The sequence below is a fragment of the Papio anubis genome, chromosome 12, assembly GCF_008728515.1.
Source record: "Papio anubis isolate 15944 chromosome 12, Panubis1.0, whole genome shotgun sequence".
NCBI classification, from domain to species: domain Eukaryota; kingdom Metazoa; phylum Chordata; class Mammalia; order Primates; family Cercopithecidae; genus Papio; species Papio anubis.
The window spans coordinates 92,074,826-92,099,065 of record NC_044987.1 but is presented as its reverse complement, the minus strand read 5'-3'; the positions used below and the strand labels follow the sequence as shown (position 1 = coordinate 92,099,065).

At 36.8% G+C, this 24,240-nt stretch overlaps 1 protein-coding gene across 2 annotated transcripts in view; it reads left to right on the top strand.

Annotated features, from left to right (window-relative positions):
* CCDC73 (coiled-coil domain containing 73) overlaps positions 1 to 24,240 on the top strand; it is a 163,967-nt gene that overhangs the window by 9,695 nt on the left and 130,032 nt on the right. For both annotated transcript variants that reach the window (XM_021925933.2, XM_031653394.1), the window contains one exon: positions 19,598 to 19,747. In XM_021925933.2, the coding sequence (XP_021781625.2) occupies positions 19,613 to 19,747 (135 nt within the window). In that variant the 5' untranslated portion in view covers positions 19,598 to 19,612. The remainder of the gene's footprint in view (positions 1 to 19,597; positions 19,748 to 24,240) is intronic.

Sequence of the window (24,240 nt, the reverse complement as noted above, 5' to 3'; positions counted from 1 at the left end):
ACCTTGTCAAGCTGTCTATAACAGCATTGTAAAACTTTTTTTGACAGTGATCCACTGTAAGAAATATATTTTACATTGTAATCTGGTATACTTATATATATTTACATTTACATAAAATTGAAACAGGAGTTTTATAAAACTTACCATATGTGAGGAGGTTGCTGATCTATTCTAATTTAATCTACACTGTTCTGTTCTTTTTTTTTTCTGAGATGGAGTCTTGCTCTGTCATCCAGACTGGAGTGCAGTGGCACTATCTCAGCTCACTGCAACCTCTGCCTCCCAGGTTCAAGCGATTGATTCTCCTGCCTCAGCCTCCCAAGTAGCTGGGATTATAGGCACCCGCCACCACGCCCGTCTAATTTTTAGTAGAGATGGGGTTTCACCATGTTGGCCAGGCTGGTCTCGAACTCCTGACCTCAAATGATCCACCTGCCTTGGCCTCCCAAAGTGCTGGGATTATAGGCATGAGCCACCGTGCCCTGCCTGTTCTGTTCTATCATTATAAGAAACTAAACTGATTTCATGTATCTTAGTCTAAGGGGTCTGTATCAACTTAAAACATATACATAAAGTTTATCCCTCCATTAGAGAAGTTATTTATACTCCTTACAGAAAAGGAGAATGAAGAGGACAAAATCATTTATACTTCTCTAAAAATAAAGTTTGCTAAGAAAAAGAGACTTCTGCCATTTCTTCCTTTTCAGAGCAATTACTTCAAACTATTTTAGCTGATTCTTTAGACATTTACTTCCATATCTTTAAATAGTATGTTTGTAATTGATACTTCTTAATTTTCCTGTTTTACACATTATCTAATGACTTCCCATAATGGAAAATAAGGACTTAGCTTTCTTTTGTCTTTTGCTCGAACTTCTTCTTCTTTACATCCTCCATAAATAGTTGTAGCATACTCTTGATTGTATCAGCAGAGTAATAATGTCATCAATAAATGTGGTTCACAGCTGAACCATTGTAATATTCTGTAATTATTTTTCCTTACCATCTTGGATTGTCTTATTTTTCCCTATTGCTTTCTTTTTTCTTTCTTTCTTTCTTTTTTTTTTTTTTTTTTTTGAGACAGAGTTTCACTCTTGTCCAGGCTGGAGTGCAATGGCGTGATCTTGGCTCACCACAACCTCTGCCTCCCGGGTTCAAGCTGTTCTCCTGCCTCAGCCTCCCAAGTAGCTGGGATTATAGGCATGCGCCACCACACCCAGCTAATTTTGTATTTTTTAATAGAGATGGGGTTTCTCCGTGTTGGTCAGGCTGGTCTCGAACTCCTGACCTCCGGTGATCCGCCCACCTCGGTCTTCCAAAGTGCTGGGATTACAGGCGTGGGCCACTGTGCCTGGCCTGCTTTTTTTTTTTTTAATGTATTAATTACTAATTCAACCCTAGACTTCTCTCAGTTACATAAAACTTTTTTTAGTAACTTAAAAACAGTTGATAATCTATTAATATCATTGTGTTGAGGAAGTTGCCACCAGCGCCTATTAAACCACTTTAATCTGGACTGGTTGCTCTCCATCTTCGTACAGGTGTCCTCTTGCTGTCTTCCTTCACCATGCTAGGGTTCCTTTCCTCTCTTTCTTGCATAGGATTGCTATAGAATAAATGTTTGTGTCTCCCCCAAATACATACGTTGGAACCTAATCCCCAGTGTGATAGTATTTGGTGGGGCCTTTGGGAGGTGATAGGTCATGAGGGCAGAGTCCTCTTGAATGGGATTAGCACCCTTATGAAAAGACCCCAGGAAAAAAAATTTTAAAAATAAAAATAAAAAGGCCTTAGAGAGTTTCCTTACCCCTTCCACCATGTGAGGACACAGGAAGCAGGACCTCACCAGACACTGAATCTGCTAGCACTTTGATCTAGGACTCCCCAGCTTCCAGAACTGTGAGAAATAAATTTCTGTTATTTATAAGCCACCCAGTCTGATACTTTGTTATAGTCATCTGAACAGATTAAGACAAGGATCCCCTGTTTCCTGGATCCTGCGCCTTTCTCCTCCTTACAGAAATCCTTAAGGAACTTCCTGAGAAAGGGTGCATAGAAGGTAAATTGTTTTAGACACTGCATATCTGAAAATATCTTCTGTCTTCATTGTTGACATGGCTGTTAAAATTACAATCTGGTAATCATTTTCCCTTTAAACTGAGGGCTTAGTTTCTTTATTCTAGCTTCCAGTGTAATTCTTGATGTTTTGTAAGAATTTTTTTTTTCTTTCTGGAAGCATATAGGATCTTTTCATTTCCTCTAGTGTTCTGTTATTTCACCATGATGTGTGTTGGTGCTGGCACTTGATGGGCTCTTTTAATATGCAAAGTTATATTGTTTAGTTCTGGGAAAATTGATTTAGAAACTTTTTGATGACTTCTCCAATTTCTTTGTTCACTCTTTCTGGGACTTTTAGGGTACAGTTATTGGGACTTCTGGATTAATCCTCTAATTTTCTAATCTTTGTTTCTTCGATTTTCTATTTCTTTGACTTTTTGCTTCTTTTTGCAAGATTTCTTTAATTTTGTCTTCTAATCCTTTTATTGGATTTTTCATTTCTACTATCTTAGTTTTTATAGGAACTGTTTATTTCTGTGAAGCATCTTTTTTTCATCAACGTGATATACACTCTTATCTCTTCATAAGAAAGTTGGTGCTGTACGGAACACTATGGATAAGAAAATAATTTTTAAAAGAATGTTAATAATATTTATTTTGAAAGAGTTTCCTTTGCTTAATGTTTGCTTCCTCTGAATTGGTTTTTAAAATTTCAGTTTGTTTTAATCTTTGTCTTTGAAATTAGACACTTTCCCTTAAAAGTCTATTGGTTTTTCACCCTCTGCTCTGTATTTAACAATGGGGTACCAGAAAGTGAATTAGAGGTTATGTATGCATGGATATAGTCTATTGACTATGGACTTCATCTTAGGGTTATCTGACTAGAATATTTTGTGAGGAAACTCCTGTTATATTATTATGTCTTTTCTCTTAGCCTGGTCAAATTCCCTAGAACAGTAGTCCCCAACTTTTTGGCACCAGGGACTGGTTTTGTGGAAGACAATTTTTCCACAGACTGGGACTGGGGGAGGATGGTTTCAGGATGATTCAGGCACATTACAACTTATTGTGCACTTTATTTCTATTATTTTTACATTGTAATATATAATGAAATAATTATACAACTCACCATAAAGTAGAGTCAGTGGGAGCCCTGAACTTGTTTTCCTGCAACTATATCGTCCCATCTGGGGGCGATGGGAGACAGTGACAGATCATCAGGTATTAGATTCTCATAAGGAGCATGCAACCTAGATCCCTCTCATGCACAGTTCACAACAGGGTTTGCACTCCTATGAGAATCTAAAGCTGCCCTTGATCTGATAGGAGGCAGCTCAGGTGGCAATGCGAACAATGGGGAGTGGCTGTAAATACAGATGAAGCTTCACTTGCTCTGTGCCATCATTCACCTCCTGCTGCATGGCCTGGGGTGTTCCTAACAGGCCACGGACCAGTATCCATTTGTGGCCTGGGGGTTGGGGACTCCTGCCTTAGAAAACACACACTTCCAATCTGCTGCCTCAAGAGCTATCTGGCTGTTAGCAGCTGTTAGAGCTGTGGAGAAGGAAGACTGATGGATATCTCAATATTTGATATACACGTTTTTCTATATAGTAGCCACCCCGACCCTTTCTCAGCTGCACCTGGTATCCCAGTGAACCCATTCCAGAGGCTCAGTTTTGTCATCATCAGAACAACTTCCAATCTTCTGCTCAGGTGAGAGAGGGCAGTCACCTGCCTAACCAGAAAGACAGAGGGAATCTGTGGGTCTTCTTAAACTCACTTTCAAGTAGTCATCCTATTTTTGGCTTCACCTTTACCTTCACCTTTAGAGGTACCTGGGATCAGCAGACTCTGTTGGCAGAGGAGGGGAGAAAGACTAGAGAGTGATGTAAATCAAATTGCTTCTCAGGTTTCCCCATTGCTGGCTTAGCTTTCTCAGGTGCGATAAATATTTCTACTTTTTTATCTGTCTGCTAAAAAACAGTTTTATTGTTTTTGTCTTAGATACCATTTTGTTTGTTCTAAGGCTTATGCCTTTACACCCACTGTCATTTTATTAGACTGGAGATAAATACCTCTGTTCAGTCCACTATCTTTAATTAGAAGACTCTGAGTCCTGCTTTTATTATTGTTGATGTTTCTAACAAAGTGTTAACATAAATATTTTCTGTTATAAACTCCATAAACACTTTTTCTTTTGAGACAGGGTCTCACTATGTTGCCCAGGCTGGAATGCAGTGGCGTGATCTTGGCTCACTGCAACCTCCGTCTTCTGGGCTCAAGCAATCCTCCTACCTCAGCCTCCTGAGTAGCTGGGACTACAGGCACGCACCACCACACTTGGGTAACTTTTTAAACTTTTTGTAGAGGTGGGATCTTGCCATGTTTCCCAGGCTGGGGATAAACTTTTGAGAGGCACTATAATGTAGTAGTTAAGAGTACAACCCTGGAACCTGATTGCTGAGTTCATGTCTTGGTTCCACCTTACTATATATCCTTGGGCAAGTCACTTAATCTCTCTATGCCTTAGCTTTCTTGTTTAGAAATGAAAATGGTAATAGTAAACATCTCATAAAGTTGTTTGGAGAACTAAATATGAAGTGTTAGAAGACAGTTTTGCATGTATTAAGTGCTCAACAAATATTAGCCATTATTATGTAAGTGGCTACATATATTCTATTACATAGTGATAACTTAATTGACTATTTTTCTATTACTGAACATTTAAGTTGTTTCCAACTTTTCTTTCTTGTTTTTTATTGTAAATATTTAGTCGTAAACATCTGTTAACATAAAACTTTTTCTGCATTTAGGATTTTTTTCTTTTGAATAGATTCTTAGAAGTTGAGTCAGCGTAGAATAGTTTATGACTTTTGAGACATTCTAAGTTGTTTTTTGAAAGGATTGCTTCCATTTACATTTCTACCAGAACTATTTGAATGCCTCTTTTACAATTTTTTTTTTTTACTAGCACAGTACTGTTATTTTAAAAAAAAACCTTTGCTAATTTGATAGGTAAATATGTTATTTTATTTATTTATTTATTTATTTGAGACAGAGCCTTCCTGTGTTGCCCAGGCTGGAGTGCAGTAGTATAATCTTGGCTCACTGCAACCTCTGCCTCCTGGGTTCAAGTGATTCTCATGCCTCAGCCTCCCGTGTAGCTGGGATTACAGGCATGTGCCATCACACCTGGCTAATGTTTGCATTTTTAGTAGAGATGGGGTTTCGCCATGTTGACCAGGCTGGTTTCAAACTCCTGGCCTCAAGTGATCTGCCTGCCTCGGCCTCCCAAAGTGCGGAGGTTACAGGCATGAGTCACCGCACCCAACCTGGTGTTATTTTAACATATACTTTTTTTAGATTACCATTGAGGTGCTCACTTTTAATCCAAAGAAAAAAGAGTGATTATTTTTATTTTCTATTTTAGCTCATTTAGAGATGTATGGTAAGCTATTATGGAAAGCTCTTGTTTATTAACCTGCATACATTCTTACCCTTTCTTGATAATAGCACCTCGCATTTCCTTAAGTAGTCCTCTTCACTTTCTTAGGCATGTGATATTTTTGAGGTTAACCTGGATTGACTTCACTTCTAGCTCCAAAGATTACTGTTGTTGAACTGTGCTTCAGTCATTCTCCTAAGCTTAGTAATTGGGTAATTGGTTCAGGAATGGGAAGGTAATCCAAACAGGCCTAAATGGGAACTTTAGGACTCTTGTCGGGACACAAACTCTCTTTTTCTTGCTGGAAGAAGGAACAAGAAAATATTTAGCTCCAGTAGCTGCCTATAATCTTTTGGCATTATTAATTGACAGCCTATTGAGAATGTAGCCAATATTGAGGTAGCATAGGCAAACATTAAAACATAACAATCAAGGTGCTGGTCACATTGCTGGTCTGAAGTCAAACCTAATTTTAGACTTTTTAGTCAAATAAGCCAATACATTTACTTTTTGTCTTAAAGCCGGCTTAAGTTGTGTTTTCTGTATTTGGAACTGAAAGTACCCTACTCACTGAGTTAGCGGAAATGGTTAGAAAAGTTCTTCCTATGTTTTTTTTTTTTGCCCCACATGAAGGCATAATTAGAAAATAATAACATAGTATTTGTATAGTGCAGAGAGGCAAGTTGACAAAACTACTCTTCACAGGTTGCAACCAGCCCTAGGTGTTTTGGTCTTCCCAGGCTGTGCCAAGCAGTTTGCAGTACTGAGAGAATCAATGACCGTTAATTCCTGTAACATATTCATGGAACATGAATACTTGTGATGTATTCATGGGACATTGTCCTAGCACATCAGTTGGAACGTTGGCCCAGAGATTGTTTACTTAAGACCATAGGATTGATTACCATATGTTTTGCTTATTTGCTCCTTTCATAACACTCCTAACTCCAATTATACATTTTTAAAGTTTACCGAATGGAGAAATACTTAATCTTCTTAATTACTTGTCCTGGTTCATATTTTGGGAATATTTGCACATTTTTAGGTATGTAGCATCAGTTTTCTCTGATTTTTTTTTCTTTTTCTTTTTTTTTTTTGAAACGAAGTCTCACTCTTGTCCCCCAGGGTGGAGAGCACAATGGCGCAATCTCAGCGCACTGCAAAGTTCAAGCAATTCTCCTGCCTCAGCCTCCCGAGTAGCTGGGATTACAGGCGCTTGCCACCATGCCCGGCTAATTTTTGTATTTTTAGTAGAGACGGGATTTCACCATGTTGGCCAGGCTGGTCATGAACTCCTGACCTCAGGTGATCCGCCCACCTCGGCCTCCCAATGTGCTGGGATTACAGGCAGGAGCCACCACGCCCGGCCTTCTCTGATTCTTAATACAAAAGATTACAACTGGCCTCAAGTTTCTCAGTTCCATTGTTAAGGCCAGATTACAGTGCTCGCAGTTTTGCCTAGTTCTTTTTTTTTTTTTTTGAGACGGAGTCTCGCTCTGTCGCCCAGGCTGGAGTGCAGTGGCCGGATCTCAGCTCACTGCAAGCTCCGCCTCCCGGGTTCACGCCATTCTCCTGCCTCAGCCTCCCGAGTAGCTGGGACTACAGGCGCCCGCCACCTCGCCTGGCTAATTTTTTGTATTTTTTAAGTAGAGACGGGGTTTCACCGTATTAGCCAGGATGGTCTCGATCTCCTGACCTCGTGATCCGCCCGTGTCGGCCTCCCAAAGTGCTGGGATTACAGGCTTGAGCCACGGCGCCCAGCCTTGCCTAGTTCTTTAACTCAGCATTTGATAAATTAAAACAAGAAAACAAAAAAATATTTTTCTAGACAAAATTTAAACTTCCAGTACACATTTTAAAAACATCCAGTGACCAAATGAGCATTTGCATGCTCATGTTAATGTGTTTCAGTGGTTGTCACACTTTAGTAGTTTGTTAAAACACAGGATTGCTGAGCCTTACCCCCATTTTCTGACTCAGTAGATCTGAGATAGATTTGAGAATGTTCATTTCTAACAAGGTCTTAAGTGTTGCTGATATTGTTGGTCCAGGAACTGCACTTTGAAAACCACTTATTTATTTCATAATAATATGAAATGTTATTATTTTATTGTTGTTTTAACATTTTTTATTATTAAGCAGATAAGTAATATGGTTTTCTGCTCTCAACATAAAGAGATAGTATTCCCAGATTCCGAAGATATTTGGCTAATGATTTTGAATGTAGAGTATTTAAGACAAATAGTCTATATATAGCAAGAAACACATACCAAGTCACATAACAAATGCACTTTAAAGTGTATTTCTGATAAATAAGTAACATTTTGACATTGACTTGCCATAGAAAATAGAAGGAACAGTTTGATGAAAATAATTTAGCCTTCTTTATAAATAAAAATCACAAATACACATGTAGCAAACTTCTTAAATCATCACCTTAAATCTCTTTTGTATATGTTGGAATGTGAGTAATAGATAAGATCTATTCAAAGAAATATACCTTTCTTATAAAATATTAGTAATGTTTAAAATATTATTATTATACATAATAATAACTTCTAAAGAGTCTCAATAGTATAGAAAGTGAAATCTGACGTAGTTGTAGATTTTTCCTGTATTTTCTTCAGAATTATTTATTAATTTACCCTATTAGGGTTGTTAATCCAGCTAAAAATCTGTTGTAAGCCTTCAACAGTGCTGATCTTTTAAAATATGGGCATGTATTTTTGCATTAAACTTAACATTTGTTGTCAGATTAGGAAACAGTTTTAGAAAAACTGGTTTTTATTTCTTCAGGGTTACACAGTGATGGCTGGGTGTGGTAGCTCACACCTATTATCCCAGCACTTTGGGAGGCTGAGGTGGGCAGATCCGTTGAGGTCAGGAGTTCGAGACCAGCCTGGCCAACATGGTGAAACCCCATCTTTACTAAAATGCAAAAATTAGCTGGGTGTGGTGGTGTGTGCCTATGTCCCAGCTACTTGGGAGGCTGAGGCAGGAGAATCACTTGAACACAGGAGGTGGAGGCTGCAGTGAGCTGAGATCGCACCACTGTACTCCAGCCTGGGTGACAGAGGAAGACTCCATCTCAAAAAAAAAAAAAAAAAAAAAAAAAAGAAAAAAGAAAAAAAAAGATTACGTAGAGAAAGTAGTCAAGTTTTCTCTCAAGTCTAAGACTTCTAACTTTAAGTTCAATGATTTTTTTTTTTTTAACCATACTCTGTAGGAAGAAATACTCTATAAACCCCAGAGAAGCAATTTGAGGATCAAAGGAAAAATATAAGGGAAATTGCTTTGTTAGGTAAGGGGTTGTATATATATACATATGTATACATATAGGTATATGCCATGGAGTTGGGGGAGTGAATGAAAGAGAGTAAAACAGTTCTTGCCTTTCAGAAACATCCCATTGGAGAGGCAGATTGAACATACAAAGAATTGGAGAATTCTTGTTAAACTATAGTGTTGAATTTAAGCACACAACATGAATTTAGAAAATGGAAGGGTTATTGTGGTTTAGAATGACCAGGGAAGGTTTCCTGGAGAGAAGACACCTTGAAATGGGCATAAAATATGGATAGATAAGTGGAGTGAGTAAAAAATTATTCTAGATACAGAGGTGAAGATGAACATGGATTAGTAGGAGACAGTAAGGAAACTGTAATAGAGGAAGTCTTTTGGGGCCAGAAGATTAAAGTTGAAAAAGGGGATAAAACTAGAAATTGAGGAACCCTTAAATATTAGGCACAGGAATTTGGGCTTGATTTGTATACAAAAAGAATTCTCTTGACTTTGGAAATTGATGAGGTTTGGGTGATGTTTTGCAAAATAATTCTGGAGAAAATATGCACAATAGATTGAAGTGGGAGAGAAGATTAAATAAAGGGATAACAGGAAAAGGTGATTATAATTCATGTCTGAGGTAATGAGGATCTGACTAGATTGATAGCAGTAGGAGTAGTGATGCAGAATGAATCTAAGAGCAAATTAGAAGGAAGAACAAACAGGTCCATTTAGAGATTAGATTTAGGGGATGAAGGAGAAAGTTAAAGTGACAGTGTGGTTGACAGAGAAAGTGAGCAAGAGGTGGAGAAGCAGAGAGAGAGAAAGAGAAAGATGTCAGAGATTTTGTGAATGTTCACTGGAGATTAAAATAGAATACAAGATACTACTGACAACAACGAAATCAAAAAGACTTGAGAGAGAAGAAAAAGTACACATTTTGATTTGTTAAATTTGATGTGAAAAAATGCAAGTGAGTACTTTAGAAATTGCTGAAGATGAATTGGGAATCTGTCACATGGCAGTTGTGTGATAGAACTTTGGAGCTGGAAATAAATTAAGAGATAAAATAAGAAAGGAGATACAAAAAGGTCAAAGCATGTGAAAACATAGCTTTGTTAATATTTTATTGTTAATAAAACAGATTTGTTAATATTAAAGGATTCCAATATGTTGCTCTTTGAATGAAGCAGAGGTCACTAACTAAATACCCTCAGGAACTAGGTAAGTGAGATAGATTTATTTAATATTCAACTAATATTTATTTAATCTCATGTATTATGCTATATCTGGTCATGTCCTAGGTGCTGAAGTCACTGCATGGCCAAAGTAGAGGAGATTTTGACCTCACAAAACTAGTATTTTAAAGGAGGAGGTATAATAAATAAAATTAACACATAATCAACATAATTTAAGATAGTTTAGGATAATGGTAAGTGCTCTGGAGAAAATAAAACAGGATAGATAATATGCTAAAGAGTGATTAGGTGTGGTGCTTACTGAAGAGGTAACATTTGACCTGAGACTGCAGAAACATGAAGGAAATTCTGTGTAAAGATATGGATATAGAGCATTCCAGATAGAAGGAACAGCAAGCCTGTAGGCCTTAAAGCTGGAATACATTTGGTATGTTTTTGAACTGAAAGATTTATTCAGTGTCTATTGTGTTCCAAATACTTTGCTAGGCTCTGGGGGATACAACAGTGGCTAAAGTGGCAACACTGGCTCCTAAAGCTGAGTGGCAAAGAAATCATCTATATTTGGTGCACCATCTGGTAGACAGTTCTATTGGTAAATTGATGTATTTAATGTAAATGATAAACTATATAAACATATAATTTTTAAAATGTTATTTTTTCCTCATATTTTTTATCAGAGAATATTTAAGGCCTAGATATATATCACTTTTTCCATAACACTCTCCTTAAAACCTTCCTGTGGACAGAATTAATTGCTTTGTCATTTGTATTTTTATAGGTACTTTGTATATGTTTCTGTTCTGGTGCTTATCATGCTGTTGGCTTCCATGTCTGTCTCTCCAACCAGATTGTGAACACTATCCTGAAAAACTTGCATTGTGCTGTACATATGCTAGGAAGCTAATCAATGTTTCTTTAATCAACTGTTCTATGAAATTATGAGAAATGATAAATAATTGTTTTAAGTTGAGAATTATTTGTTATAGTCATAGATTCAATGTTTTTAGTTTTACTTTTCTAAATTCTGCTGTCCACATTGTCTCTTTTCTCCAAGTTCCTTTTCTTATATTTGCTTTTCATCTCTTTCATGGTTTTCTGAAATGCCATCATGTATTTTTTGAGGACCAGTGTTGTTCAAGTTGTTCTATGCATGGTAGAGTTTATATAATTAAATAGGAGGTGAGTTTTGAAATCCTTTTTAGAATTTTAAATTAAAGATGGTAGATTGACCACATCCATTTATTTTTCTCACGTTCATTAAAATACATGAAAAGGGTTTTAACTCACAGGGACAAAAGAGAACAGGTGATGATTTAACAGAATCTGTCAGAAAGCAAATAGAGGAGCATTCTGACTGACTTAAAAGTTCAGAAGTTTGCTTAGCACTTGGAAACAACAGGTACTTTGTGAGGCAGGAATAAGACTTGGGAATAAAAAGGGAGACTTGCTGAAAATATATGTATAGAGTACTTGAACCTTTCCAGGTCTCATTCCCTGCAGAAGATGAGAGTTTGTGTGCTGGAAAAATGGAACCATGGCAATTCTAGTTAGGAGTACACCAGATAAAGCAGATGACAGGGATGAAGCATGGGGCTGAAAAGGAAAATTAAGTAAAAATCTACTCATTGAACTATGGAATCCTTACCTTCTACTATCATGCTTCTGTCAGAAGGCATACTGCCAGATAAAATTCCCTACCTTCTTCTCTTTAAACTTCAGGACAGGAAAATGGAGAGTTTTCTGGGGAAAATGAAACACCTGAGAGAAAATATGTCTACATATTGACATTACGGAGGTGAACCCCTAATGAAAAATCTGTTTTGTTACCTGATCACCTAGTAGTGAAACCTATCAATCAATAAGCCCTCCCTCAGTGCTTCTATTCCTTTTTTTTTTTTTTTTTGAGGCAGGGTCTTGCTCTGTTACCCAGGCTAGAGGGCAGCAATGCGATCATAGCTCCCTGAAACCTGAAACTCCTGGGCTCAAGTGATTCTCCAACCTCAGCCTTCCAAGTAGCGGGAGATGTGTGCCACCATGCCTGACTTTGTGTGTGTGTGTGTGTGTGTGTGTGTGAGAGAGAGAGAGAGAGAGAGAGAGAAAAGATGGGGGTCTCACTGTATTTCCCAGACTGGTCTTGAACTCCTGGATTCCAGTGATCCTCCTGCCTCAGCCTTCCAAAGTTCTGAGATTACAGGGGTGAGCCACCACTCCTGGTTCCATTCAATTTTTAATGTATCATTCCACTTTTTAAGAATAGTTTTATTGAGATGTAGTTTCCATATGATATGGTTGACTCATTCAAAGTGTGCAATTCAGTAATTTTTAGTATATTCACAGCTGTTTATCCATCACCACAATCAATTTTAGAACATTTTAACACCTCAAAAAGAAACCCCATACTCATTAGCAGTCTTTCACTATTCCTCTGCAATCCCGCTTCAACCCTGCAACCTAAGCAAACACAGATCTACTTTATGTCTCTGTGGATTTGCTTATTCTGGACATTTCATATAAGTTGAATTATTAAATATGTGGCCTTTTGTGACTGACTTCTTTCATTTAATGTAACGTTTTCAAGGTTCATCCATGTCGTTGCATGTATCATTACTTTTTCCTTTCTTATTGTGGACTAACATTCTATTTTGTAGATATGCTACATTTTATTTATCCATTCACCAGTTGATAGGCATTTGGGTTGTTTCCATTTTTTGGTTATTATGATTAATGCTGTTATGAATATTTGTGTGTAGTATTCTCTTGGAAATTGAAATGGAATTGCTGAGTCATATGGTAACTTTATGTTTAACCTTTTGAGGAACTACCTAGGCTGTTTTCTGGTTGCACCATTTTATATTCCCACCAGCAGTTTATGAAGGTTCCAATTTCTCACATCTTTGTCAACATTTGTTATTATTTGTCTTTTTGATTATAGTGTGTCATTCTATTTTCAAACTTCAATAGTTCAAATAATAGAATAACTAACACCTTTATAACCTTACCTAGATTTCACCGGTTACTAAAAATCTGCTATGTTTGTTTTATCTCTATATATACCTCTCTTTCCTGAATCTGTTGAAAGTAACTTGTAAGCATCATGATACTTTGCTCTGAGATACTTGAAACTTGAATCTCCTTAAACAAGGACAAGTATGTTCTGCTTTGTTGCCATCTAAGAAATCTAGTATTGATTTAGGAATGTTATCTCAATATACTATACTCAATATTCGAATTTCCTCATTTTTCCTCCAAATGCCCTCAATAGCTATTCGTTTTTTCAATCTGGGATCTGATTAAAGTTCCTACATTGCATTTGGTAGTCATGTCTCTTTGTTGTTCTTTAAGCTAGAACAGTCCCCCTGCTTTAGTTTTTTATGATATTGACTAATGCATTACTTATAAATATAAACAGACAGCTGAGGATCATCTGACATTTGAGAAAACCACAAAAGAGATGAAAACCAAATGGGAGAAAAGGAACTTGGAGAAAAGAGACAATGTAGAGAGCAGAATAAAAAAATTAAACTAAAAATATTGAATCTGTGGCTACATAGCAAATTACCTCCAACTTAATGGTTTAAAATAACAGTGATTTATTATTTCTCCTAATTTTGTGAGTTTGTTGGATTGTTTTTCTGCTGGTCTTGCCTAGGCTCTCTTGCAACTGCACCTGAGTTTGTAGATTGTTGTGGGGGTTAGCCCCAGCTGGGACATTTGGGATGGCTGGGCCTCCTGTCTCCATGTAGTCTTTGATTCTGAACTTCTCGTTCTTTGCATGACATGGCATGGCAGGTTCAGAGCAATATTTTCAAAGAGCAAAGACTTCAAGGCCTACTGACCAAAACAAATTGTAAGGCAATCCTAGTTTCAAGGGAGTGGAGACATAGATTTCATCTCTGGAATGGAGAAGTGACCCTATTACATTTCAAATGAGATGATGGGACGAATTTGTCACCATTAAGCAATTTATCAGTTTATCTCTTTTACATTTCTCACACAAGCAAAACATGTTCACTTTCGTCCCAAGACTTCAAAAAATCTCAACCCCAAACAGTATTGGGCTCAAAGTCCAGCGTTACTTGATCTGCATTGGTTTGAATGTGGTTCATGCTCTTTGGCTGCAGCTTGTCAAGTATTATTCCTCTTGATCCAGAGATCTATGGACTAAAAAACTATTTGCCTCTCACACATTCAATACACAATGGTGAGACAGGGATGTGATAACCACAGTAGATGCTTTCGTTCAAAAAGGGGAGGAATAGTGGCATTTAGCAGTCACTAGTTCATAGCATTTCTGAAATGCAAGTGGGCACAAGTTATCAGGGGCATGGGATATTTCTTGATTAGATCTCCATTCCGCAACCAGGGAATGGTCCCCTAGTACATTGTTTTCATCTTGGCCATACCTTTGAATTCTTGGCTTAGCTGCTTGAAAGGCCCCTCCTTTTGCATAAAACGTGGCCTCTGCTTGCAAATGGTTGTTGTTTTAGTCTTGTTTTCTACCCATTGTTCTTTGGTGGTCCAAAGGCCTCTTTTTAACCGTGTCAGTCCTTTTTAGTCCAAGCTGGCAGTGCTGCTGCCAGTACAATTTTTAAAAAACCGAAACCAAACAAACACAAAACTTTCTGGGGGTTCTATGAATCTTTTCTCCAAAGTCAATCTTTTTAGGACAAATTTCTCCTACCTTGGGCATGTCAGGATGCTCTAAGATAATGTTCTTGAGATCCTTGTGTAAGGCTGCCTTGAATTTTTCCATGGTCTTAAAATGTTCTTAACATTCTTACCTGTGTTTTGATATTTATTTGAGCTATTTCTCACTGTGAAAACTTTTGTTGATTGGATGTTAAACGATTTTATTTTCTAGCCCAGCACATCTTGGGCCTTTTCGTGTAGTATATCCTCCAAAGTTGACTTATGAACCTGAACAATTTCTTTTTGACTTCATCTCTCTCCCCATACTTTCAATATTCAGCTAAAAAAAAGTCAGTTTACACTTCCAGTATTCTGCCTAGAAGTAACCTTAGTCAGGTCCACAATTTGACTAGGTACATTTTCTCTCTTTCAAGTTACTGCAGACAATACTTTGTCCAGTTATTTCTGGACGTCTTTGCAGACTCCAGTAACAGTTTCTTTATCGCTTTTCCAGTTTCCATAAACAGTCTTTCTGCCACCCTCTTTGTGATTGTGGAATTCTTTTCATAGCATCCTGGTTTTGTTCTAGAAACACAAGAACCTCTCTTATCTGGTAATTATTTATATATTGTTACATATTGTTTAATGGGCACAAATTCTTCCCATTGTGTATCTACACCCCTTTACAATGTGACCTGTTTCTTCCATCTAGAATTGGAATCAATTTCTTCACCCCTTTGAATCTAGGATAGCTTTATGAAATGCTTTAGTTAATAGAATGTGGCAGAATTGACACTGTATGAGCTCTACAGTGTAGGCTTCAAGGGGATTTGCAGTTTCTGCCTTTGAACTCTTAAAAATACCCCCCAGAGATCACCATGCTGTGTAGAAGTCTGGGGTGAAAACCATGTGAAGAAAGACACCCATAAGTTCCAGCGTTTCCAGCTGAATTCAGCCCTAACTAAGCAAATCTAACAACTGAATAAACTTGTATAAAACAGCCTACATAAAATCAGCAGACAAACAACCCAGCCAGTCCATGAAATGATGACAAATAATAAATTAGTGCTGTAAGCCATTAGGTTTTGGGTGGTTAGTTATACAGCAATAACTAATACAGAAATCAGCACTGGAAGTGAAAGGATACCATAATAAAAATCTAAAATATATGCCACTGGCTTTGGGACATTACAAGGATTCCAGATATAAAATGTATTGCGTAATAAAATAGTTACATATTGTAATGGTTGCTCAGCAATATGAAGGGACCACTTTAATTGGTGAGACCAAAATGACTTCTTGGAGGAAGAGATATTTTAGTGGATCCTTGAAAGATGGGTAAGATTTTGACAGATAAAAATGGGAGTAGGGATAAATATGGGAGAGAGCAATTGCTGGGTCATAGGGATGTCTGGTGGATTGTTTAAATGGCCACAATTTCTCCCCTCTCTGTAGTAACACTCTTTGAAATGTTCATTTTGTGTCTTCCTACATCAAAAGATGGAGTGTATTTCTCCATCCCTTGAATCTTGGCTGGTTTTGTGATTTGCTTTGATGAGTAGAATGTGACAGAAGCAGTGTTACTCCATATCTGAACCTGGGTCTCAGAAAGCCTTGAATGTTCTGCTCTTCCTCTTGGAACCCAGTCCAGCCACTATATAAATAAACCAAGACTACCTTAGTATATGAGAGGTATGTGGTCCAGTTGTCCTTGTACCACAGTCGACAGCAAACCCCTAGAAACAGACTCTTCAGACAGGCAGCTGATCACAGACTCATTAATAAACCCAGCAGAGAACAGAGGAACCATCCAGCTGAGCCCAGCACAAATTAGCAATCTTCAGAATCCTGAGCTAAATAAAGCAAAAAATATTTAAATCATTGTTATTTTAAGTCATTATGTTTTGGGGAGGTTTGTTACACACATAAAGGGTATATATCTTCAATGTAATACTACCAAACTGTTTTCCAAAGTGGTCTTACCTGTTTACATACTGATGGTATCTGGGAGTTCCTATTGCTTCATTTCTTTACTAATTCTTGGTAATGTCAGACTTTGAAATTTTTGGTTGATCTGGTATGTTGTGGAATCTTGGCATTTTAATTTGCATATCCTTGATTACTAATGAAGCTAGGTACCTTTTCCTGGGTGTATTGGCCATTTGGATATCCTCTTTTATGAAGTACCTGTTCAGACATCTTGCAGATGTCTCTATTTGTTTGTCTTTGTCTTTTTCTTTTTTCTTTCTTTCTTTTATTTTTTTGAGAAGGGATCTCACACTGTCGCCTATGGTGGAGTGCAGTGGCACGATCAAGGCTCACTGCAGCCTCAAACTCCTGGGCTCAAATGACCCTACCACCTCAGCCTCCCCAGTAGCTGGGACTACAGGGGTGTACCACCACACCTGGCTAAGTGTATTCTTCTAGAATAAATTTTCATTTGCATCTGCAAAGTTCTTATGGGTATTATCAATCTGGAAGCATTTTAAATTATATTAATAGATTGAGGTTTCTTTCACTATCCTATGAAGCAGCTTTTATTTAAAAATTAATATGAAATTAAACTGTTTACAACTTTCTGGGATAAGACTTTTTTCCTCTTCTCTTTCTTTGTCTCTCCCTCCCTTTTCTTTTCCTTTATACTTTATTTGCTTGGCACCAAGGCACCTCTCCTGTAGAAGGTGGGTTACTTTTGGTTCAGCCTTACGTGAGAGTTTAACTCTTTTGAATTCTACTTAATGTAGTGAGTCTCTTATTAGATTTTGGTAAGCCCTAAATTTGAATTCTGTACATTTTAAATCAGACTTCATAAAAGCTATAGTTTAATATTGCCTCATTTGTCAAGTCCCCACAGGGTAAAGATAGCTGTTAGTGCTTGGTCTACTTTTTGGTTCTTGCTCTCTTTTAGAATTTAGAATTTGGTTCCATAATTTTTTATTATCTTTTCAGTCTTTGATGCTTTTGAGAAGATTTTAAAACGTTTTATTTAGAATTTTTAGTTGTTTTTAGTAGGAGGATTGGTCCAAATAACATACCTCATCATTTTCAGGAATGAAAATTTTCCTTTTAGAAAGTTTCTTTTATGCACATGCACTGCTGTTAATTTTATGTATTAACTTGGCTAGGCCATAGTACCCAGATGCTGGGACAAATACTAGTCTAGATAATGTTGTGAAGGTATTTTATGGCTGTGATTAACATTTAAATCAGCAGACTTTGAATAAAGCAAATTACTCTCCATAATGTGGATGGGCCTCATCCAATCAGTTGAAGGCCAAAAGACAAAAAGATTAGGGTTGTCCAAGGAAGTGGGAATTCTGCTTCCAGACTGCTTTTGAACTTGAGCTACAACATCAGCTCTTTCCTGAGTCTCTAACCTGCTGGTTGACCCTAAAGATTTCAGAGTTGGCAGTCCCCACAATTGTGTAAGCCAGTTCCCTAAAATGTCTCTCTCTATCTCTCTGCATGTGTGTGTGTGTAGGTCTGTGTCTATATATATGTGCATATGAGTCTTTCACATATATACATACACCCCCCCACATGGATATACGCACATACCTATCCTATTCTGTTTCTCTGGAGAATGCTTATTAGTATAATACTTATCAGAATGGCTAAAATAAAAAAAATAGTGATAACACCAAATGCTGGCAGAAATTTGGAGAAACTGGATTACTTGCACATTGCCAGTGGGAATGGAAAATGGTACAGCCACTCTGGAAAATAATGTGGCAGTTTCCTTTACAACTAAAAATGGACTGAATATTCACTCAACCCAACAATTTTACTCTTGGGCATTTATCTCTAAGAAATGAAAAATTATGGTCACAGAGAAATGTGTACATAAATGTTTATAGCACCTTTATTCATAATAGTCACAAACTGGAAACTACTAAAATGTTATTCCGTGGGTGAGTAGTTAAGTAAATAATACATCCATACCACAAAATACTACTAAACAATAAAAAGGAATGAGTTATTGATACATGTAACAATTTGGATGAACCTAAAAAAAAAAGCCATAGGTTACATGATGTGTGATTCCATTTATGACCACTCTTGAAATAACAAAATTACGGAGATAGATAACAGATTAGTATTTTCTCGGAGTTAAGGATGGGGGAAGAGAGTGGGTATGACAACAAAGAAGCTGCTTGAAGAAGCTTGTATTGATGCTAGAGTTCTGTATCTTAAATTGCGGTCATAGTTATATGAAGCTATAAATATGATAAACTTGCCAAAAGCATATATACATACAGACACATACACACAAATAAGTACATGTATAACTGGTAAAGTGCTAATAAGCTCCATGGATTGTACCGAAGTCAGATGCACATTTTTAATACTGTACTCTTGTTGTACAAGATGTTAACATTTGCAGGGGTTATTAAGTGAATGGTGTATAGGACCTCACTGTACATTCTTTTGCAACTACCTGTGAATTGATAATTGTTTCATATTGAAAAGTTGAAAAGTTGCTTGCAGCCTGACTCATACATTTTCTGGGTTGAGAAAGGTATTTAACTATCTTGGTTTTTAATAAAAGGCAATTTTTACAGCATTCATCTTCCAACTATGTTGAGTTTAAAGATTTCATATTACTATTCACATCATCTTCACAAAGAAGCTTTATGTCAAGGCAAAGTTTAGGAAGCAGAATGTGTATCCCAGCTTTGGCATGAAGCAACTTGCCTGCAACGTCACGAACCCAGCCTTTAGAAGACTGGTGAGGGAAAATTTGGCCTTTGAGCATACTCAGCTGCCAGAAAAGACTTCAACCATAGAGAAACAGAATAATACCATTGTTGCTAAGTGTTTTTTTGGTCAGCATTAGAGTGGAGTGATGACACAACTGTTAATCAGTGCTGAAATTGGCGGATTATGGGATACAGGTTGTCATATTTTTATGGTAACTATGCTTTTACTTGAAAAACCTAGATAAATTATTTTTTTCAGTTAAGACCTTTTTACATTACAGGAAATAAATATTAACATGGAAAACAACTTCAATACTGAGTCATCATCTACTTTTACTCTTCAAAGTTCTTCAGAGACATTGTTTTCTATTCAGCTGTTAGATTTCAAAACAAGTTTACTGGAAGCATTAGAAGAATTGCGTATGAGAAGGGTAAGCTCCTTTTTAAAATGCTTTTTTTAAATAAGAAAACTTGATTTTGTTTAGTTTATTGTTTTTTAAAGAATAAAAAAGACATAAACATCCCTCTTGTTTAGAAATAAAATATATAGTCCAATTAATGAAGTAAAAGAGAATAGGACAGATTAAGTCAATGATCAGGGAATGGGAAATAAGAATTTGGAAACTAACGCACAAAATAAAAGAGGGGTTTTCAGATTAAGTACCTGATAACTCAACTAGTATTTATTGAATCCCTGGGAGTGCACAGATAGCACCCTCTTTAGACACATGGCTGATGAAAAAGAATCGCTCTTGGGGAGATTACATTTTTGTTAAGGTTATTATACAGATGCCTATGAAATGATTAAATAATGAAACAAAGCAGTGTATGATTAAGTGACAAAATAAATGTATGTAGTAAATATTCTGGGTTAAAAGAATCAAATATCTTTATTTTAAAAAGTGGCAACTGGGATTTTTTCTTAAAGCATATGTCTAATATAAAATGGTAAAAGACGAGGCAGGAGTTCGAGACCAGCCTGGCTAACATGGTGAAATGCTGTCTCTATTAAAAATAAAAAAAATTGGCTGGATGTGGTGGCACATGCTTGTAGTCCCAGCTGCTGAGTCCCAAGAATTGCTTGAACCCAGGAGGTGGAGGTTGCAATGAGCCAGGATCACGCCACTGAACTCCAGCCTAGGTGATGGAACAAGACTTTGTCTCAAAAAAAAAAAAAAAAAAAAAGTAAAAAATGTTGGTTTCAGCAGGATATCTATATTGTGCAAATCCCCTTAAAAAGCATTTTATTTCTGAGACTTGTATGGGTCTAAATTTTAACTCTATATAGGATAGACTGAACTTGGAAGATTCTGGAGAGAAAAAACTAAACCATAAAACTATTGCAGTAATGATATAGAAATGAGTTCACTAGGATGTATATATGACCATGAAGATAGAACAGAAGAGGCAGAAAGAAGAATCAATATAATTTACTGACTTTCTGAAAATAAACTATAAATGAGAGAAAAAGAGATGAAACAACATTTTTATTATATAATAATATGAATATTGTTCTAGGATTTAAAAATATTGAAATTTATTGTTACAATAAGAAAATTTAAATACCACGGTGTTCATCCTATTTAAAGTTACTTATTAGTGTAATAAGAGCCTGTTTTAAGATGAAATTCTGCTAAAAATAGTATTTTGGATAAGTATTATAAAAAACTGTTTTTTAAAATTAGCTTAAAATGTTCTTTCCTAAGTGAAACAACTTCTGGTCACCATTTAAAACAATATTCTGTTTTATTATGTTTTAAATTTTATACTTTGGTCTGTTTATATTTCCGGCTTAAAAAATATGCTTCTTTTAAAAAGCTTCTGAAAAATTTCAGGTTAGAAAAGGAATAGTGTTTTTTTTTTTCTTCTTTTTCTTTTATTACCCAAGAAAGCTTTATTTTAAAATTTAGCTTTCAAACTCTGTGCTTGTGCCTTCAACACTTTCACAAGGATTTTCTGCTCCTTGATGAAGAAAGCATGTTTGAGCCTGTCATGGACACAATTAGCACACGTGGAACCACGATAGGCTCTGCTGACACGTTTTTTCAAGACAACCTCATAAGAACTTTAGGCTAGGTGCAGTTGGTCACGCCTGTAATCCCAGCACTTTGGGAGGCCAAGGTGGGTGGATCACCAGGTCAGGTGTTTGAGACCAGCCTGACCAACATAGTGAAACCCCATCTCTACTAAAAATACAAACAAAATTAGTTGGGCGTGGTGACAGGCCCCTGTAGTCCCAGCTACTTGGGAGGTTGAGGCAGGAGAATCGCTTAAATCTGGGAGGCAGAGGTTGCAGTGAGCCAAGACCACGCTACTATACTCCAGCCTGGGCGACAGAGTGAGATTCTGTCTCAAAAGAAAAGAAAAAAAAAGTTGAAGCCATCTTCTGTGTACTCCGGAAACTGGTCCAGCTAATTCACATTCCTCTAATTCAATGCTAAAAAGTCTGTTAATGGTAAACTCTTTTAGACTTTCCTTTTTCCAGAAAATGTCTTTATTTTGCCATGAAATTGTAGATTACATTTGTGTTCTGTCAGTATTTTAAAGAGATTTTATTGAGTTCTTTTGCTGCTATTTAGAAGTTTTCCTCTGTAGGTAATTCATCATTTCTATTCGCTCTTAAGATTTGTTTGTCATTGATGATCTTTATTTTTAATGTGTCTAGGTGTGGATTTATCTATATTTTTAGAGGCTCATTTTGATACCTGAATGTTACGAAAAACTTCAGCTGTGATTTTTTTTTTGAGTATTGCCCCTTATTTTCTCTATTATCTTTTTCTTGAAACCCCAATAGACAGCATATTGGCCCATGTCATCTTATCCTTTTTGACTCTTAACTCTCTTATATTTCTTCCTATTTGCCTCTCTGTACTGAGTTCTGTGTAATTCATTGTGGTGTTTTCTAATTATCTCTTCAGATGTTTTTACCTGCTATCTAACCTTCCTCAGAGTTTTTAATTTCAATGATTACCTTTTTCATTTCTAGAGTTTCCTTCAAAGAATCCCCAAATTTAATACAGTGCTAATCAAAACCTAATGCAGTGTTTTTTAGAGCTCGGTAGGATGATTCTAAAGTTATATATGTAAGAAAAATACATGAGGATAGCCAATAACATTTTCAAAAGAGAAGAGTGAAGTACTACTTGCTCTATCAGATATTAAACCATGTTCAAATGCTGTAATAATTTAAAATGTGACATAGTTGCAGGAATAAATAAATCATTAAAAAGATAAGTCAATTCAATGGGTGAAAAGAACAATAGTAAGTGGTATTTGGAGCATTCATACATACCTTATACACAAAAATAAAACCCAGGGCTGGGTCTGGTATCTCATACCTGTAATCCTGTGGTAGGCTGAGGTGGGAGGATCACTTGAAGCCAGGAGTTTGAAAACAGCCTGGGCAACATGGTGGTTTTCAACAAAAAACTTAAGAAATTTTAGTTGGGACCCGGGCATGGTGGCTCACACCTGCAGTCCTAACACTTTGGGAGGCCGAGGTAGGCGGATCACTTGAGGTCAGGAGTTTGAGACCAGCCTGGCCAACATGGTGAAACCCCATCTCTGCTAAAAATACAAAAAATTAGCTGGGCATGGTGGTGGGTGCTTGTAATCCCAGCTACTCAGGAGGATGAGGCAGGAGAATCACTTGAACCCAGGAAGCGGAGGTTGCAGTGAGCCAAGATCACGTCACTGCACTCCAGCCTGGGCTACAGAGTGAGACTCTATCTCAAAATTTTAGCTGGGTGTGGTGGTACACGCTTGTATTCCCAGCTACTTGGGAGGCTGAGGTAGGAGGATCACTTGGGCCCAGAAGATCAAGGCTGCAGTGAGCTGTGTTTGTGTCACTGCACTGCAGCCTGGGTGACACAGCAAAAGCTTGTCTCAAAAAAAAAAAAAAAAAAAAAGAAAAGAAAACTAAAACTCAATGCAAAGAAGAAAACCATACAAATACTAGAAAATATAAGAAACAAGTTTTATATTCTTGGGAATAGAGATTATCCTTCATAAAGGAAAAGATGGCTGGATATGATGGCTAGATTCTTAGCTTTTACAGGATAATAGCCATCATAAAGTTAAAAAAAAGTGACTGGCCAGGCACAGTGGCTCATACCTGTGTAATTCCAGTGCTTTGGGAGGCTGAGGTGGGAGGATCAATCACTTGAGGCCAGGAGTTCGAGACCAGCCTGGGCAACATAATGAGACCCTTTCTCTATAAGAAAAAATTTTAATTAGTTGGACATGATGGCGTGTATCCATAGTCCTAGCTACTTGGGCAGGAGGCAGAGGCAGGAGGATCACTTAATCCCAGGAGTTCAGGGTTACAGTGAGCTGTGATTGTACCACTGCAGTCCAGCATGGGTGACAAGCAAGACTTAGTCTCTTAAAAAACAAAGTGATGGAGAGAAAATATTTGCAACATGCAAAATAATAAAAAAATCAATATCTTATTTACAAAATATTCCAAATCAAAACAACCCAACAGAAGAATGAACAGAATGAAGAAATACAAGTAATCATAAAATGTACAAAAGTATGCTTAACTTTACTACTAATAAAATAAATGCAGATTAAAACAAAAATGAGATAATCAGCTTTTGATTCCCAGATTGGAAAAATACTAAAAAGATTGATAATTTCCAGCATTGGCTGGAGTTTTCAGGAATGAGTACTACTGTATTTTTTTCCTTTTTGATGTAAATTAATATAGATAATGGATAGAAATTCAGTTTTATCTGTTTAAATTGGAATTTAAAATTTCATGTTCATTAAGTCTGAGCAGTTTATATTTTTATCTATGATAATTTTTTGTGTGAGCTTACTTGGGCAAATATTTTGCTACAGTGATATTTACTATATTGTTGTAATGGGAAAAGTTATAAGCAGTCTAAATATCTGTGAACAGCCAGTAAATAAATGATGC